The sequence below is a fragment of the Temnothorax longispinosus genome, chromosome 11 (assembly GCF_030848805.1).
Source record: "Temnothorax longispinosus isolate EJ_2023e chromosome 11, Tlon_JGU_v1, whole genome shotgun sequence".
Taxonomy (NCBI): Eukaryota; Metazoa; Arthropoda; class Insecta; order Hymenoptera; family Formicidae; genus Temnothorax; species Temnothorax longispinosus.
Genome location: NC_092368.1, coordinates 13,718,552 through 13,735,821, shown reverse-complemented (window position 1 = coordinate 13,735,821; position 17,270 = coordinate 13,718,552). Strand labels below are relative to the sequence as shown.

The 17,270-nt window shown below is 36.6% G+C and overlaps 1 protein-coding gene across 3 annotated transcripts in view; it reads right to left on the bottom strand.

Moving 5' to 3' along the window:
- Positions 1-17,270, bottom strand: part of Nlg-4 (neuroligin 4) — a 232,164-nt gene that overhangs the window by 77,088 nt on the left and 137,806 nt on the right. For all 3 annotated transcript variants that reach the window (XM_071794143.1, XM_071794146.1, XM_071794145.1), the window contains exons 5-8: positions 10,032-10,385; positions 5,428-5,737; positions 4,161-4,368; positions 2,015-2,269 (exon numbers count right to left, since the gene is read on the bottom strand). In XM_071794143.1, coding sequence (XP_071650244.1) covers positions 2,015-2,269; positions 4,161-4,368; positions 5,428-5,737; positions 10,032-10,385 — 1,127 coding nt within the window. The remainder of the gene's footprint in view (positions 1-2,014; positions 2,270-4,160; positions 4,369-5,427; positions 5,738-10,031; positions 10,386-17,270) is intronic.

Here is a 17,270-nt window from a genome sequence, read left to right as displayed (position 1 = left end):
TGTAACTGTTTATTCAGAGTAATTATGGATGCAGCTGGGCGGAGGAGGAGGATTCTATCTGTTTTACGATGGCAAACAACAGGAGGAGACGCATCCCGCGAGATAAAGGCAGAATGTTAGATGCCACCAGGTTGGGACAGCATCACAAACAACGGAAGGCAGCGCGCGCGATAGTCTCGCGATTCGACTGATTATTCTACCGGCGCGATCTCCGTACATATTTACACAACGGAATTTCTCCGGCAACTGCGGAATCTCTCACACACAGTTATCCGCTGCTAATCAACCGCTCGTTGATCGATTATTGATGGAATTTTCACGCAACGAAATTAGGTGGGAAAGAATCTTTGGAAATAAATTCAAGATTGGCAGCGCCACATATTTGTCAATTAGTTTTAAGTGTTATAATGAAAGTGTTATAATGAAGATTTTTATAATAAAGATATAGCAAGAAAAATAAAATATAACAATTTTTAAAATAAATAATGTAATATTTTTTAAAATACTAGTTTTGTAATTTTTAGTCTGTTTTTTTTTGTACAGTAACTCGGGGGAATATGCCATACTTAAAAAAAATATGATTTTTTTTTCTATTTCTCTCTCTTTTTGAGGTATCTTTGCATACTGGTCTTCTTTTTCCTTCTTTTATCTGTTATTTATATATGGTTTTAATAAAATATTTTGATTCTTTACTATTAAAAAGAAAGAAATACAAAAATGTTGCAAAAGTGGCATATTACCCCCATGCCACATATACAAACATGTATAGTAATTTAACTTTAGAAGGGCATTCTTGTTTAAAAACATGTAAAAGAATATTTTTATTACAATTTCAATAAAACACTACGAAAATTCTAAAAAATACGTTGTCATACTTGTTATACTGTACTTACCCCATAAAAACTATAATACTGACAGGAAGTAAGTAAAACTTGAGCAAAACGTCAGATATAATATTTTTAACAATTTCACAGTATTTACAACAACGCTCATAGCCGTAGCTTTGTTAAACATAACGAGTGGCATATTCCCCACACTGGCATATTCCCCCCAGTTACCCTACAAAAAAAACTTCATTATTTAACAATATATAAAAATATTATTATACTAAATTAACTAATTAAATTTTTTAAATTTAAATTAATTTTATATTTTGAGAAATAATTTGTAACAAGGAACTACGTGATTTATAAAACATTTTATGAATTCAATTTGATAGATATACATTCTCAAATTTTACTGGAAAGAGCCTGCGTCCGCACTGATAATGGGAGGCGTCACGGCATATCGCGGTGGCGAACAATAATGTAACACCATGCGTGCGGTGTAATCTGTGCATAATTGAACGTAAACACGCTGATAATTTGAACCGGCAATAGCGAATTGGACGATGCCAGAGAGACAGAAGGAAAACAGTCATCATGCGGTTACATGAGAATACCCCCGCGCACCACCAACAAACGAATAATTGCCTTTGCCGCGAGCTTTGCCGCGTCCTTGCAGCGGGCTGCAATTATTGAAGCTAAGCACTCACAGGAGCGAGAAGCATTATCATTTTAACGAGCCGCGATTGAAGGTTACAAGACAAAAGTGAAATAAATCCATAATTGGACGGTGTTACCCGAAAATTAGTTAACTCATCAAATACGGATACAGTAGTAGTTTGGAGAAACACTGTGAACGTAAAATTTCACGCCATTGAAATAGCCAATGTGCATATTGAAATAGCTGCGTATATATTGAGATTATTTTTAAATTTTTCGTGATTAACTAAACACAATAATTGTTTCGAGCAACACGAAAAGTGGAATTAATTTGGAAAACGCAAATTAGCACAAAATTTTTAATTTACGCAAATATGAGGTAATAAATAAAAAAAACTAAGTCTCAAGATTTATTTATTAGATCTATCACACTTGAAGATCGGTTTCAACTGAGTTTTTCTACGAAATGCAATTATAAATAGAAATTTTCCCATTAGTTTCTGCATTTTACTTTTGTTAGTTTTGCTTACCTGAGGATAATCGCCGTCTTTCATCTGATAGTCAAAAACGTAGAAGTAAGTCTTGGGCATGGGTTCCTCCTCGCTGTCGAGGATCGGAGCAATGTGAGGGCTGTTCGGTTTCTTGGTGTGTCTCAAAGTGAAGAGATCTCCAGTTTGTGCGAGCGGCGCCACGAACTGTGCGTCGCTCAATGCCTGTACACACGCATCCTTCGTGTTGACGGGATGCTGAACTGTTCGTTCCCAGTCGGTATACTCATTCACCACCTGTGTACACACAAAAGGAATTCCAAATCCTTCATTTACGTATACGTGGTTGCTGGAATTACTGGAAAATCAAAAGTGATTAGTTTGTCTTCTCGTTGGGGTGATTGAAAGCGTATTTCCGAAGGTTTTGTTTGACAAATACCTATATATTTTAAGTAAAAATAGAATAAAGAGATAAAAAACTGACTTCATTAAAATATAATTGTTTCTTTAAAATTATTTTCAATTAAGAGAACTAGTAAATTTTAAAATAAAATCTCTTGGGAGTTTTGTGCACAACATGGGCTTGTTTTCTCTTATCGTTGTGTATAATAACCAGCAAATGCGTTTGACTGTGCGTTTATCCCCTATTGGCACTCGTAAAAATATATTGTCGCGATCATAATTATTTAATTGGCTATAATCATCAAGTAATGTCGGACCTGCATCGCTCCTGCGCGGACTGATAACGCGGACCGGCTAACTGGAATTGCATCATCGCTGTATATTTCGACAAAACGCAATGTGCCCGCGATTCAATCGTTGTGCGGAACGTAACAATTACGTCCTGCGATAAATTCCGCGCGAATGCAACAATATATGCGCCGCAAATATGCGCGGCACGTTACATAATATGCTGGCAATAAGTATAATTCATCCTTTTTGGAAACCGCGATTCTCTAATTTTTGAAGATTTCTCTATCGAAAGATGATTCTCTAAGTTTAGATCTTAGATCTTGGAAAAATACTAGATACACAGAAAGAAAAAGTGTCAAATCAAAACTTATAAACGCGTTCATTTTTTCGTATATACGCAACAATCTATAATCTTCTTATAAGAATTTTAACTTCTTATTTCAACTTTTTTCTTGGTTAAACTAGGTAGGGGAGACCGGGGCTAAAACGTCTACGGGGTAAATCTGTCTAATCAAATATCTCGGAACCTGTATATTGTGCGAACTCGCTATTAACATTGTAAACGCTGCTTATGATACCCATGTGACCAACGGAGTTTCGGCAGGTGACCTGCTGTGTTATAATTTTTACGAGGGCAAACGTGTTTTCGTGGTGAAAAGTAAAATTGTCTGCGTGTGGAAATTTTGTAATATCTGCAATAATATTTGCTCTCCAAATCTCGAGGTACGTGATTATAAATGCATGCTGATTATAAAGAGTAATGCATGCTGAACACGAATCCAGTGTAGATGTTTAATATTTCATAGGCGATCAAACCTGAAACTGATTTATCCCGGGGGGTAGACGGTTTAACCCCGGCATTTTTGAGATTTCAATTTTTCCACCGTTTTCGTTTTTGCTCTATACCGGTTAAACAAAGCGACGTAAACAAAAAGTTCCTATATAAATTTTGTAGTTAAAGGTTCACTCTTTACAGTGGTATACCACATTTAACTACAATTATTTATTTTGTTGATAAAAATTGGCACCGAAAAAAAACAGACGGTTTAGCCCCGGTCTCCCCTATATAAAACAACTTCATTCAAGCAAATTTTTTTTTGTTTAACGCAAAATAATCTTATTTCAAGATTTCCACGTTAAAACTAAAGATATTTTCAAATCAAGAATATTCTCTTTTTCTGTGTCTTTATCTAATAAAGATTTAGAGATCTTAAAAAAAAATTAGAACACACAAGCATCTAAATTCTTATAATTTCCTAATTACGTAAAGATTTAATTTCTAAAGAATTTAAAGACAAAAACAAATAGATGCTGAGATACAATCCACGTTTCCAAAAAACGTAAATGACATCATATTATTAAGAGTGATAAAACGTGTAAAAATCAAGAGTATTTTTTATTTAGTGTAAAGAATTATTATGATTGTGCAAAACTATTGTATCACATATATTATTTGTATTACTTGAGTAGTTAAATAAAAGAAACACCGACTTACCGTATAAAATATTTCAGTGAGGTGATAGACGTAAGCGTTTCTCACATACGTGCGGATGATTCTATCTCTCCTTTCTCCCTCGAATCCTTGCTGGACATCTTTTTCCGCAAACTTCCATAAAGCTTCGCTCGTTGTCACGCCGAACAATAAATCATATTTGTTGTTGCTCGTGATTGGTGCGCCGTGCTCAGCTTTCTTCGGCAGAGGGCTAAAGTCAACCATCACAATTTTAGTTCAACATTTATAACCTTTATCGCGTAATTAAAAAAAAAACGAAATTTATACTTTATATTTATTTTTAATATTGTAAGTATTTCTATTATTAAAAAATTGGAGAAAAAATTGAGAAATAAACTAAATTATAATTGCAAGAAAATAAATTAAAAGAAAGCAGCAATTAAGATTACAATTTTATTGCAGAAGTATAAGATAATGAATAATAGAACACGCGGAAATCATTAGCATCTGCAAAATCTGAAAATTTTTCGGTTTCGCGATTGCATGGTGGAAAACGTAACTTGGAAGTGAAGAAGACGATAACATGAATTCGCTCCATGGGTTCCGGCACGAGCTTGGTGCGATCTTTGATTGTAAGTATGCTAATGACGTTGTAGAGTTGGGGGGGCAGGTCGTTTACAATCGCGTTAATGAACCACGCTAATGTTCGCGGTGGAACCCAGCGCTCGTTTAGCTCCCTTTTTCCATTTAACGAGAAAACTCCGGGATCCGTCAGACAGAAGACGGAAGGCGGAATTATTGTGGAAGCCGACGTTAAGTACGAGACCCCTCTCTCTCGGTGCTGGGCAAGAAAGCAAAGCCGAGCCCGGAAGTGCACACATCAAAATAACTTTTCCGCCGCTTCACGGATTTCCTTTGCCGCCGAGAAAGAAAATGTAGAAATATACGCCGCATTACCATAAAACTCTATTAAGCCCGTTCTACCGGAATCCGAGGATTTTCCCCTTTTCCCTCTTTTTTCCCTCGCTATGTCTCCAGATTTTTATCCTTTTTCCCATTTGCACTATGACCATATCCAAAATGGCACTAAAAGTTCGCGACGCCGAACGCATTTTTTCATATTTATCGTTCCGCATTGATAAAATTAATAGAAATTGAAAAATCTCGAAATCGAGCATTTTAGAGTATAAATTTATTTAAATAATTTTCAGAATTGAAAACAAAAGCATAATTTCTAAATATTTTTAAAAAGCATTTCTTTAAGAATTGCAAAATCATAGAGCAAAATTTTAAATCTTTAGATACTTACCCGAATCCTTGAAATTCAGGACCGAGGTAGGACAGAAGATCCTTTTGGAAGTCTGGCTTGATGACGACACCGTCGACACTTGGGCCAAACGCGCTGAGAAACGTCGGCGGCTGAATGTCGACTTGCATCAGTTCTTCCAAACTGCTCTCCCTCAAACAATCGACTATAAGCTCGTTATCTTTAAGAAGATCATCGGGAACGGAGCAGTTGACAGCCTTGGCTAATTTCAGAGCGTACGATACGGGATCTTCCACCACGGCCCAGGATGAAAGAGCGCTGCCCGACAACAGTATAGCTCGCTTGAATAATCCTGCAAATAGAAAAGATATCTCGTGATTATTTCGCCTTTTTCAAACATAAATTATGTGTGTACATAGGATTAAACATTAATTATATTTGTACAATTTTGAATCCTGAAATATTTTAATTTGTTGTTATTTTTAATATTTAAATTTCCAGGTTTTTAAATTATTTTGATTTAAAAATCTTTTTTGATATTTGTAATATTTTAATTTTTTAATATATACACTATAATTTTTCTGATTTGTAAATATTCTAAAAGACATTTGTATATATACATGCATAAGAGAATACTTCATTCGGTGCAAGTTCTGAATCATTCTTTTATATTTTAAATTATTATTTATTTTGTCTCATCTTATTTTTGTGTATTATTCGATAATCAAATCCTTGAAGCGATGGCATTTCGAATCGTTACGTCTGATACTAGAAGAAGCGCGGCGACTGCGACGCTGAATATTATACGAGTGGATTATTTGAGGAAGAAATTATGCCGACGAAAATGGCGCCGCTGCGAATGGATGGAAGCCACGTCGCGTCGTTACTCTCAGCGAGAAAAGAAAGACAAACCAAAGTCGCTCTCGAATCTGAAGAAAGACGTAGCCGACGACCTATAATTATCCCGGAAGAAAATCATTCCCGCGCGTACTCACATAGACGTTATTTGCCTAAGGAAAAACCGGGATGCCGCTTCGTTTTGTACTTTAAGGAGGAATTTTCAATCTCCGCTGCTCTCGTTGTTGACGCCATTAACTCGTCAGTGGTTGCATTATAAGCACCGCGCTAAGATAAAAATTATTTTCTTCCTGCATATCAAATTACCCTCTTCTTTTTTTCTTTCCTCCGTTACACGAAACATTTTTTTTTGCAACTCTCATCCACGATTACTACGTTATCAAAGTACGTTACCGCGTAGGTTTGAGGCTTTCAATTGTAATTAAAAAAGTTATGAAGGAAGGTAAGTCGGGAGAAGATGCCAGTGGGTCGAAGATGCCACTTTGTTAATATTTCATTCATTATCGTCGAATAGATATAATAGGCAATAATGTTTTCTAGTCATAATGTGAGTGTTTATACAACGAGTAACACGTGCAAACTTTTCCAGTTTTATCGTATTAAATTCAAAGAGTCCAAGTGATGAGTAGGCTTCTTATAATATAATATTCTACTCTTCTTTTTGTTTAGATTTTGCATAATTTATTTTTATTAAAAGTGGATTTATTTAGCATATTTTAAAACCACGTGAAATGGCTGTCTCATGACCCGAATAGCCATTTTTTCTATGACGTCAGTATAAAGAGTCGGAGGTGGCATCTTTTCTTCATTATTGAAGTAAAAATTGGAGTAAAATGTCACTTCAGGAAAAAACACTATTAGCGTAATGGATTATCTTATTTACACGAATACTAACGTACATGTTTTGTATTCTTATTATAATATAATTTTAGTTTTTTAAAAAATCGTATTTGTATATCTAAAACAAAAATATTAATTTTTCTGAAATTGTGTTCAATTATCAATTATTATCTAATAGTTCAATAGTTTATTGTTAAAAATAAATCAATGTTCTCGTATTACACTTTATTTATTAAGTGTTGTATATTTCTCACAGTACTTGCATCTTTCCTATTACAGGTGACATTTTACTCAATTTTACAAGCATAAACATGTAATCAAATTATTAAACATTTTAACGATAATTTTTAGGGTGACTATTTTCAACTGTGCTATGTAAGTTTAATCATCTTGCAAACATTCTGAAATGGTTGGGACTATTGATTTGTTCATATTTCTCTTAATTATGGCATATTCCCTCAACTTACCTATTATTCAAATTTATTATTTTAAATAATTGCATTTTTCTAAGATTTGTAAAAATTGAGTTTCGTTATTGAATATTTTAACAATATTTTTCTATTTCCAGCACTGTAAGAGATGGAAATACATTTCAAAAGAAACACCGAGGTAAGGTATTCTCTACTTCGAAAAGTTGCTATGCCTCGATTGGCTCGTTAACTTATCGAGTAAAAGCAACTTATCAAGGAAATTACCGTGAGAGAGTTAGAGAAAGCGAGAGAAGAGGAGATAATGAAAAGGGAAGAGAAAGAGAGAAAGAGGTATTTAGACGGCGAAAGCAGGAAATAACAGAACATCGTCGCGTCTCAAAACAGCCGCCTTGGAAAAATGGAATTCTCATTTCTACCCTCAGTGATACGGGAAAGAATGAAGCATCCGTGGGGCTAAGATGACGAGAGGAAAGTCGGCATGCCAGAATCCTTTCCGATCGCGGAGATCCTTCCGCGCGCGCAAACAAATAAGAGGAAATGATGCTTTTCCTCTTGCGAAACAAACGAGCGTATTTTAAATAATAGAATTTGCAAACAATGCGAGTTTTATTAGGCGAGAGAATATTACGACTTACGACATTGATCGTCAGAATACCGAAAGGGATGGCGACATAAATCTAATGCTTAATCGAGCCAAAAGAGAAAAAGAAAGGAATACAAAATCGAGCTCTTTCCATTTTCCATAAATCCCGCGCTTACGGCGATTAACATTTCACAAAAGCCAATTCGTCAATTTAATAATTCATTCTTTCGCAGGGGTGGTAGGTTAACAACCCGAACCCTATTCAGCCGCTCGATTACGCCGATCGTTTAAGTAATTTCCATCGTTCGAGATACATATATCGCACTTTTTTAATTAATAAAATCAAGAAACGTAAAACAACCGCGACGTATAAGAAGCGGGAAAGGGGGCAACTTCCATCTCGGACACGCGTGGATGGCTGTGGCCTTCTCATAAGGGAGGAAAGTATTTTCCAATAGCGCCCACGAGGAAGGTGGTGCCGGATAGGAAGGGACGATATTTCACGCACATAATATCACGAGCGAGGGAGCGAGACGGAACGAGGGTTGAAAAGAGGGAGACAGAAAGAGGTAAAGAAAGATGGGGTGGCGGAGAGCTTCCCCTTATCCTCTCAGTCGTGTCCGTCCCCGACGGGGGCTCGCGTAGGGGTTGTTAACCGTTGGACGTTAACCGTGAGCACGACCACGAAGATGGTCTACTGCTGCTGCTGTTACTATATGAAGATATAAAGGGAGACAGCCAATATCCCCGGCAATGTGTTACCGCGCCGATCCGCGCGCGTGTTCGTCCTCGAAAATATCGCGAATCCTGCAAAAGAGAGACGGGCGAAGGGGATATCGGAGGAAGAAATTTCGAGCTGATATTCTTGCTGGCTTAAGCTACTTCTCTATTTTTTGAACACTTTTCTCTCCCTCTCTCTTTTTCCCAAGGAGCGAGGTATGCGTTATGAAGATAGCGATTTTCTCGCGACAGATGGCATACACGAGTGACGAACCACCTTTTCCCGCAAAGTATTCCGATCGCTAAACCTTGAGGCTTTCAGCAATCTGCTCTCGAGAAAGAATCCAGATTCCAGAAAGAATCTTTGCATTCTCTTGTGATAATATTGTGCAATTTTATTTTAAAATAATATGCAGAATTTTTTAATCATGAGAAAGATGCGCTTGTGTTAAATTTACGTTGAGCATTAAATATATAATTTTTAAGTTTAAATAAAATATCTTGCATTATGCGATCATTTATGAACAAAGTTGAGAACCTATGCTTGTTTCGATTCGTCTCCTTTTATCATGCGAAAGTAACGGAATTTTTACAAAGAGACGTACGAGCTCGCAACGCGCACAAGTTCGTTTGGCCTTGTCGTTGAAGATCTTGTTAGCGGATTCGGTCGCGATTCGATAGATCGATATAAACTCCTTGCAAAAGCCTCGTAAGTCGATCGAGAACAATTCATTTTAGAGACGAAAACGGGAGGAAAGCTCCCTTCTTCTTGTTTGCGAATACGCAATTGGCCTAATTCGTAATGATTAACTAACGCGAAATAACGCGCCGTAACGATCAAATACAAAACTCGCTACTCTTTAATTATGTGTAATGCGAATGCGCTTTTAATCATGTATGAGACGCGCGCGTGGGCCGCGGCGCGTGCAGTTCTCTGAATAATTACGGGCGCAATATGGCAGCGAGCGGTTCAGAAATTTCGACTGAGCTTTATTCTCGGAAAAATTTATTAATTACGGCTATATGAATTTTACAATCTACAACTACGCGATCGCGCTTTCAACGAAATGCCGCGCTTTTTTTTCAACTTTTACCACCGCGCGCGCGCGTTCAGTTTACAAGCTCTCGTAAATAAATGTTTTCCTCGCTCAGTTGATACATCATATTCCAACTATGTTGGAACTCATGTTAACTCAACAGCTTTAATCACTTACCCCGAATGACGGTGGGGCTAATGGCGAGAAAATGCACGCATGCCGCACCGGTGCCCTGGCCCATGAGGGTGACATTTTCGGGATCGCCCCCGAAGCGCGCGATGTGCTCCTTAACCCAGTGCAGGGCAGCAATTTGGTCCATGAGGCCATAATTCGCGACCCTCGCCTTGGTCTGCGGCGCCACGTTGGCGTTCAGGAAGCCGAGCACGCCCAGCCGGTAGTTCATGGTGACGATCACTTGGTCGGTGTAGCTGGCTAGAACGCTACCGTCGTAGGGGTTTCCGCTGCCCCAGTCGTAGCTCTCTCCGTGAATGTACAGCAACACCGGATGCTTCCTGCCGCCCTCCGCCATGCCTGCGGAACACAAAGGGGATCGCAACGCGACGCGTCGTTTTAGTTCCTCTTTTGCCGGCAGGCAAGCTGAAGTGACAAAGACGACGACGGTACCGGGTGTTGTGTCGCGGCGCCGTCGTCTTCTTTGTCACGGAACATGTCGGGAACACGAGGCGTCTCTACCTGCCGAAGCGGCTCGTATCCGGACATGACCCGGTATTGTCCGTGTTCCGGAACAAACTGCGGGCCGCGCGCTGAGTGCCGCGGGATTATCAAAGTTCTTTCAACTATAGGCAACAAGTAATAAATAAAACGGAATTTTGTTTTAGTTGCAAAGAGATTTTTTTTAATGGAATAACCTTATTGATACTGAATTTAAATAATAAAAATATACGGATACTTTTTTAATTAAAATTCTTTTTAGTTTAATTAAATTAGAACGTGAATTTAATAAAATTACAGTCGCTAAGATATTTAATACATGTAATTCAGATATATTTATAGTAGATACATTTATAGTAGATATATAATATAGCGCATGGAATATTCGACATTTTACTTCGTTCCAGGACATGGAGTCCTGAAAATTGGTATAGGAACGAAACATGAAATTATAGAGGCGTAAAATTACAAAGAATCGCACTCGTACCATCTTGCAAAGCTTTACAACTGCGGCCTTCACTAATGCGTCCTTTTTAGAGGAAAAAAGAGAAATAATATCTTTGTCTGTGTCAAAAGGATTATTTGCCAAGTAAGTAAGAATCTTAATTTTCGAAAAAGAGTGTACAGGATGAAGAACTAGTGTTCTTTCTGTATCCCACATTTATAATTGTCTCTTCATAGTCACTGATTTCTTGATAAATTTTTCAAAAAATCAACTTTTTTTTAAGACAAAGATAAGAATTAAAGATATTAAAGTTTTTCTCAAAAATATCCTTGATTTATCAGATTTACAGCTCTTAAAGCTCTTACAGCTTTTAGTTTTACTTCTGAACTTTTTTTTATGAATTGACATTCCATGGAAAGTTTCGCAACAATTCCTTCTCTCTTTCCCTTCTTTCTTTCTTCTACTTTCTTCTAGATGCAACTTTCTATATGACTAGACACACGGTCAACATCGCTCTTTGTTTCGATAAGAGCCACTTCCGTTTTACTTTCGCGACCATAACGACAAGAGTGGCGCGCGGTGGAGTGATGCGGCAAGTGGTATAAGGTCCATATTTCGCGATAAGGAACGTCTCCGGAGAGTCCTTCAATGAAAGAAATCTACAATTCCGGTGTTCTTACTGTATGCACTTCCCGCGGTGGTCCGCACACACACGAGATTCAGGAAATGTAAGAAATAAGTTTCTTTTAGTTAAGGATTTTATTTTTTAAAACGATAGATTTCGGAGCACACTTTTCGAAAGACACTACATCCCTATTTATCCGTTGTCAACTTTAATGTGCTTGGCATCGAGACATTAGTGTATTTTTTTGTGAGATTAAATGGAGATTAATTAGTCTAATTAAAACAACGTTATCTGTTCGGTCGTTGAAAATTTGTTATAAACGCGGGATTTTCCCTCTTTTTAATTCATTCAGCGATCCCTCTCCTTTCACGCGACAGCAGACGTATCTTTCCATCTTTTTTTCGCAATTAGATTTTGATGCTTACCGGGTATTCCGTACCTTGGTATTGAAACAGGTCGAGATTCTCCGATCTGTCAAGAAAAATTTTTTTTTCCTAAACCCACCTCTGGAGGAGGGGGATTCTCCCCAACCTCCCCCAAAATTATCTCAGAATCTTAATCAGGTAAGTCTTCCGTCTCTAAGTACTTCGCAAGTTAGCGGCGTATTTGCCGAGACTCTTTATTCGGATTAATGCAGATCCATTTTAAATCCGTTTTCCTTCACTGCGCACACAGAGAAAGTCTCCCGCGATACTATAACGAGGACAAACTGTATAAAAGATGGTCTAAAAATCTGTACAAATATACTAGAAAATTTGTGCCAACTTTTCCCAGATATATAAAGATATACCTATACATTTTTCTAAAATAATCCATATTCTCAATTGTGTCAAATATGAGACAAATGCACAGATTGCAAAATTATTAAATTGTAATAGTAAATGTAACATCGCTCGTTTGTGCTGCAACAATTACATGACTAAAAAAAAAAAGCAAAATTTTCTAGAAAATCAGTTTGAATGTTTAAAATCATTAAAAATTTTGTAATATTACTTTTAAACACAATTTTGATGTAATATAACCGATTGTTAGAGGAATAAAAATATGTAATTATATATATATGTAATTATAATAGCTCTTTATTTAGTGTATTAAATTTTTACAATTTTTTTTGCAAACAATTCAAAAATAAAAATTTTTTAGTTATGTCGTTGATATAGCAATATGTTTGTAAGCATAAAATTAAATTGAAAAAATACAGACAAAATATAGATTTACTCTTTCTCGATATAAAACATCATGAGTATTTTATTTCACATGGTTCATATATCACAGTTGTTTCGGATCGTGGAAATTTATACATATATATATGTATATATATATATATATATATATATATATATATATATATATATATATAATTGTAGTATATATGTACGTTTTTTGTAAATATCAAAGTTTAGATATATAAACTCCAAATACAAAATTTTTTCCTGAAGCATTCGGTAACACAATTATATTAATTGTATTAACGTTAACACGATTAGAGAATATTTCTGAAAAATCGAGTCCTTTTGGATGGCAGTGAATTAATGGTAGGCGGGGCGGACATTAATCGAAGCGAACCGGAGATAAATTCGACGATTGAACGAACGCGAGCACTGTTGCACTCGAATGTTTCGAAATGGCCGCGACGCGAAAATGTTTAACGTTAACGCCAAAACTCGATATTACAGCGGGGCTTTCTGCATTCGCTGAAATACTCGATAAATCCCGTTCGGGAAAATAGATTAGCGCGATAGGTCATCAGCGAGGACTTCTCACACGACATGCGCGCATTGGTATCAATTTATTCATCCTCCCTCCTCCCTCGCCTCATGATCAAAACAACGGATGTCAAACATGCCTGAAATAGTTTCGACTTCGTCTCCGCAGGTTTTGCATAATATGCATCGACATGGTGCCTCGTTAATTAACGTTGCCAGATGAGTTAATATTAACGAGCGTCAATAATCGTAACGTTCTGACGTTGACTTTCAATAGTCTTTCATTATTTCGATGAGCGTGATACACGTTATCAGAAATTGTTTCACGCAAGATATATATATAATTAAATGGCGAAATAATTAAATAATTAATGTGATCCGTCTGAATCTCTGAAATGTAATCTGATGTAATGACGGATATGCAATATGTGCGCAACAATTTACAGAGAAACGTATACGCGGCATACGCCCTTTTCTCTGCAAAATAGTAGTAATCCGAGTTTAAAAGTCAAAGGGCGAATTTGTTAGCGTAACAATACGTTGCCGCGGGGCCGACCATTTCTGCAATGATGTTATTCGTCCATCATCGGAAATCCGATTATTCGGTCCTCGCTTTAGCCCCGCGCTTTTGGAGTATCATTTTTTAGCTCGTTATTGCGACAATCTCTGGCATGTAAAGCCCGGTTTATACTGGTTCACTTTTGATCATTATCTGCATCATCCATAAATTAGTCGTTCGACGAGAAGAATTGCAAAAATACAGAAATATTCTCTCGCTCTCTCGCAACTTAAATATATAAAATTGTACATTTCTGTCTTATTTATTATATATTTATTTACTCTTTATATGTGTGTACTATTAATATCTAGTAATTTTTATTTTGTACTATATTAATATTTTAAGCAAATACATTTTTTTCCAGATTTTCAATACTTTCTCAAGTTTGAGATACTGCAATTGCAATACGTAACAAATGAGGATAAATGGGGTTATTATCTAGGGTGAATAGTGTAAATTCGGGTGTAACGCGGATCAATTATTGCTGGCGATATTACGAGAGATTGCGTAGCTGTAACGCGGGCAAAACTTGCAGGTGGCTTCAGTAACTTTATCGCTCGCGACTCATTATGCACAAACAGAATCAAAAGTACGTAATTACATCGCGAACTTTGCAGTGCAAACTGCGACGGGCATAATCCGCACATAATGTGCGCAGTACGTGAAAGCAAATTAATTACTTCGTTCGTCGCAATATCGCCAGCAAGTTTGTAAACGCATGGACAAAGCTTGGCTGCGTTCAGAGTGATTTTGTTATGTTTTAACAATAATTAATTTTGTATCACTTTCTATGACGTCTTCGTTATTTTACAAAATTATTGACTCATTTTGAAGCTGAAATTAATAAAGCAGTTTAAATAAATTACCGTTAATCTTTGCCGCATATATGCATATAAAGTTTTATATTTTAACCCAAAGCTGCACGACATTTCGAGAGTTGGCTACACATTTCAGATTTATCTTTATAATTAATCTGTACGTCGAGTTTTATTTAATATTTACGTTTATTGAATCGACAAAAATGAGATACTGCGAATGACAAAAAAGATAAAAAAAATAATAAATTGTACTTCAAGCTCTACAAGTAATAAAAATTTAAAATTTAATTTAACTTTATTTAAAATAATAGTTTACTTTAAATAAGTTATTAATTAAATAATTATATTAGATAAACATCGTATTTATTAATAATAACATTGTAACCATATTTTTAATAAGAAATAAGCTTCAAAAACACAAATATCACTCAATTATTTCTATTTATAATGTAAAAATAATTTTTAATTCTTGAAAAATAATAATTTATTAATAAAGTAATATAAACAACCTATTAGACAATAAATCTCAAAATACAAGAATACTTTAATGAATATACATGAATTTTACTGCATTTATTATGAAATTATTAAAGCAATAAATAATTTAATCTCTGTTAGAGTAATAATAATTAATTATTATTATTATATCCCAGTGTGCGCGTGTAAATTTAGCAAACGGTAGGTCAACAAAACGCTTTCAATGTAAATTATTGCGAATGCATCTCGGAAGACTAACGATACACACTGTTGTCGCTTTATCAATGAATTTTCATTACGTTTCATCGTTTCAAATCACTCTAGTCATTTCAAGCATACTTCAATATGCCATCAATAAAATCCTCCGAGAACGTATACATACGAGTTCATATCAAACTATGTGTAGTGAGTCGAAGTTGTAGGATGGCCCCAAGCAAACTACACTCATAAGAATAAGAGGCCCGCGTGCGGAGGCACGAATGCGCACATGTGTGCAAGCTCACATGCGTGGGACAGCACAGCTGGCCGAATCCGAATTCACCTAAGCGTTTCCAGCAACTCCCTGCGTTATATCCCCGCGTCATAAACTCGCGGTATCTTCCTTTAGTGCCGCGATAAAATAAACCACGATCACTGCGTTATCATGCGGCGCCGAGGGGGATGTGTTAAATTAAATTGATAAACACTACAACAGCAGCTTTACAGCAATCGCCGCTGCGTGCCGAGCTTTTACGACGCCCGAGAAAGAAATTAAGCGGGAGTAACGTCTCAATAAGTCCCAGTGGCAAGTTAATCTTTACGGTTTCATAGATTTCATAGGAAAGCTATATTCTTTTAGTGTTTTACCTGTTGGATTTTTAGTTGGATTTTTATAGTAAATAAAAAAGATGTTTCTAATTCATAATTTAGTTTTGTAAAGAATTTTTCATCGATAATTATGGTGATTTTATCATTATATCTTTAATTTAATTTCAATTGTGTTATTTTCAATTGCAGCTAAAAAGACTCTCTTATTAAAAAGATTATAAAGAAGGAATTCTGGAAAGTCTTTGTTTAAAAGAATTGCTAAGAGACGATGAACGCTAAATTAGCAAAAAGTGCAGAATGCGGAGTGTAACGCAATAGTTTTGAGACATCTGAAAGAAATTAATTAAATAATCGTTTCCGGCATGCAAATATCGCAGCATCCTCTTGGCGGATTTTTGCCGGTAAACGAGATTAGAGGGCAAGCGAGCAGTTTTTGAGCAGAGACGCAAACACAGAGGGGCTGGTGCGCGCAGAGTAGAAGAGGTATAAAGAGAGACGGAGAGAGAAAGCGGTGAAGGCAGGGAGGGGAAGGGAAGAGGGTTGGAAAACGCTATGCAGAACTTGGCAGTCGCGCGGGCTCCGGGCACGATCTCACTTAATTGGGGTCGTGTAATTTAAGTTAAGCAAGTCGTAAAATTTGAATCGTAATTGCGCGCATCCGTTACATGCACACACATGCGAATGCACACGCGGCAATACTTCGTGTACACGTGTGTGTACGTAATCGAAAACCGCTTTCGGGAGAGACTGTCGAATAGTTTCGCATGTTCCTAACGTTGCTTTTCTGAACAAACTGTGTGTGGGGCTCTCAAAATTAAATTTTTGCATCCGTTTAGTTCAGTTTACGTAGCGTGCTTACCAGAAATAAATACATAGAATCGAACCTTTCGTAAAAACTTGATTTCGGATTCGAGAAGTTGAATGAAAATTGATCAAAGTTGCCAAAACAGTTATTGGAACTGCAACTTACATCCGTAAAGTTTGTTATATTTTTTCCTCATTCTTGAAATTGGCACGTGCAACAAGGTGTTTTGTTCTAACACGCTATTTGAAATATATTTATAATCCGCGGGAAACACGCCGAAAGGAAAAAGTTTTCGCAGTTTTAAACATGATTATTAGATCGTGTCGGTGTAAACGCCGCGGCGATTAAAAGCCACGATAGTGTGGGTAACACAACAGGTAGATAACAAGTACCTGGGCATTATATGGAGATGCGGATAACGCGATTAAGAGCTTACCGTTCCCAGTGTATCGTCAAACGCGGATTAGGAGTGGCTGGGTGGCATCGCTGATGCAGTTAAAAA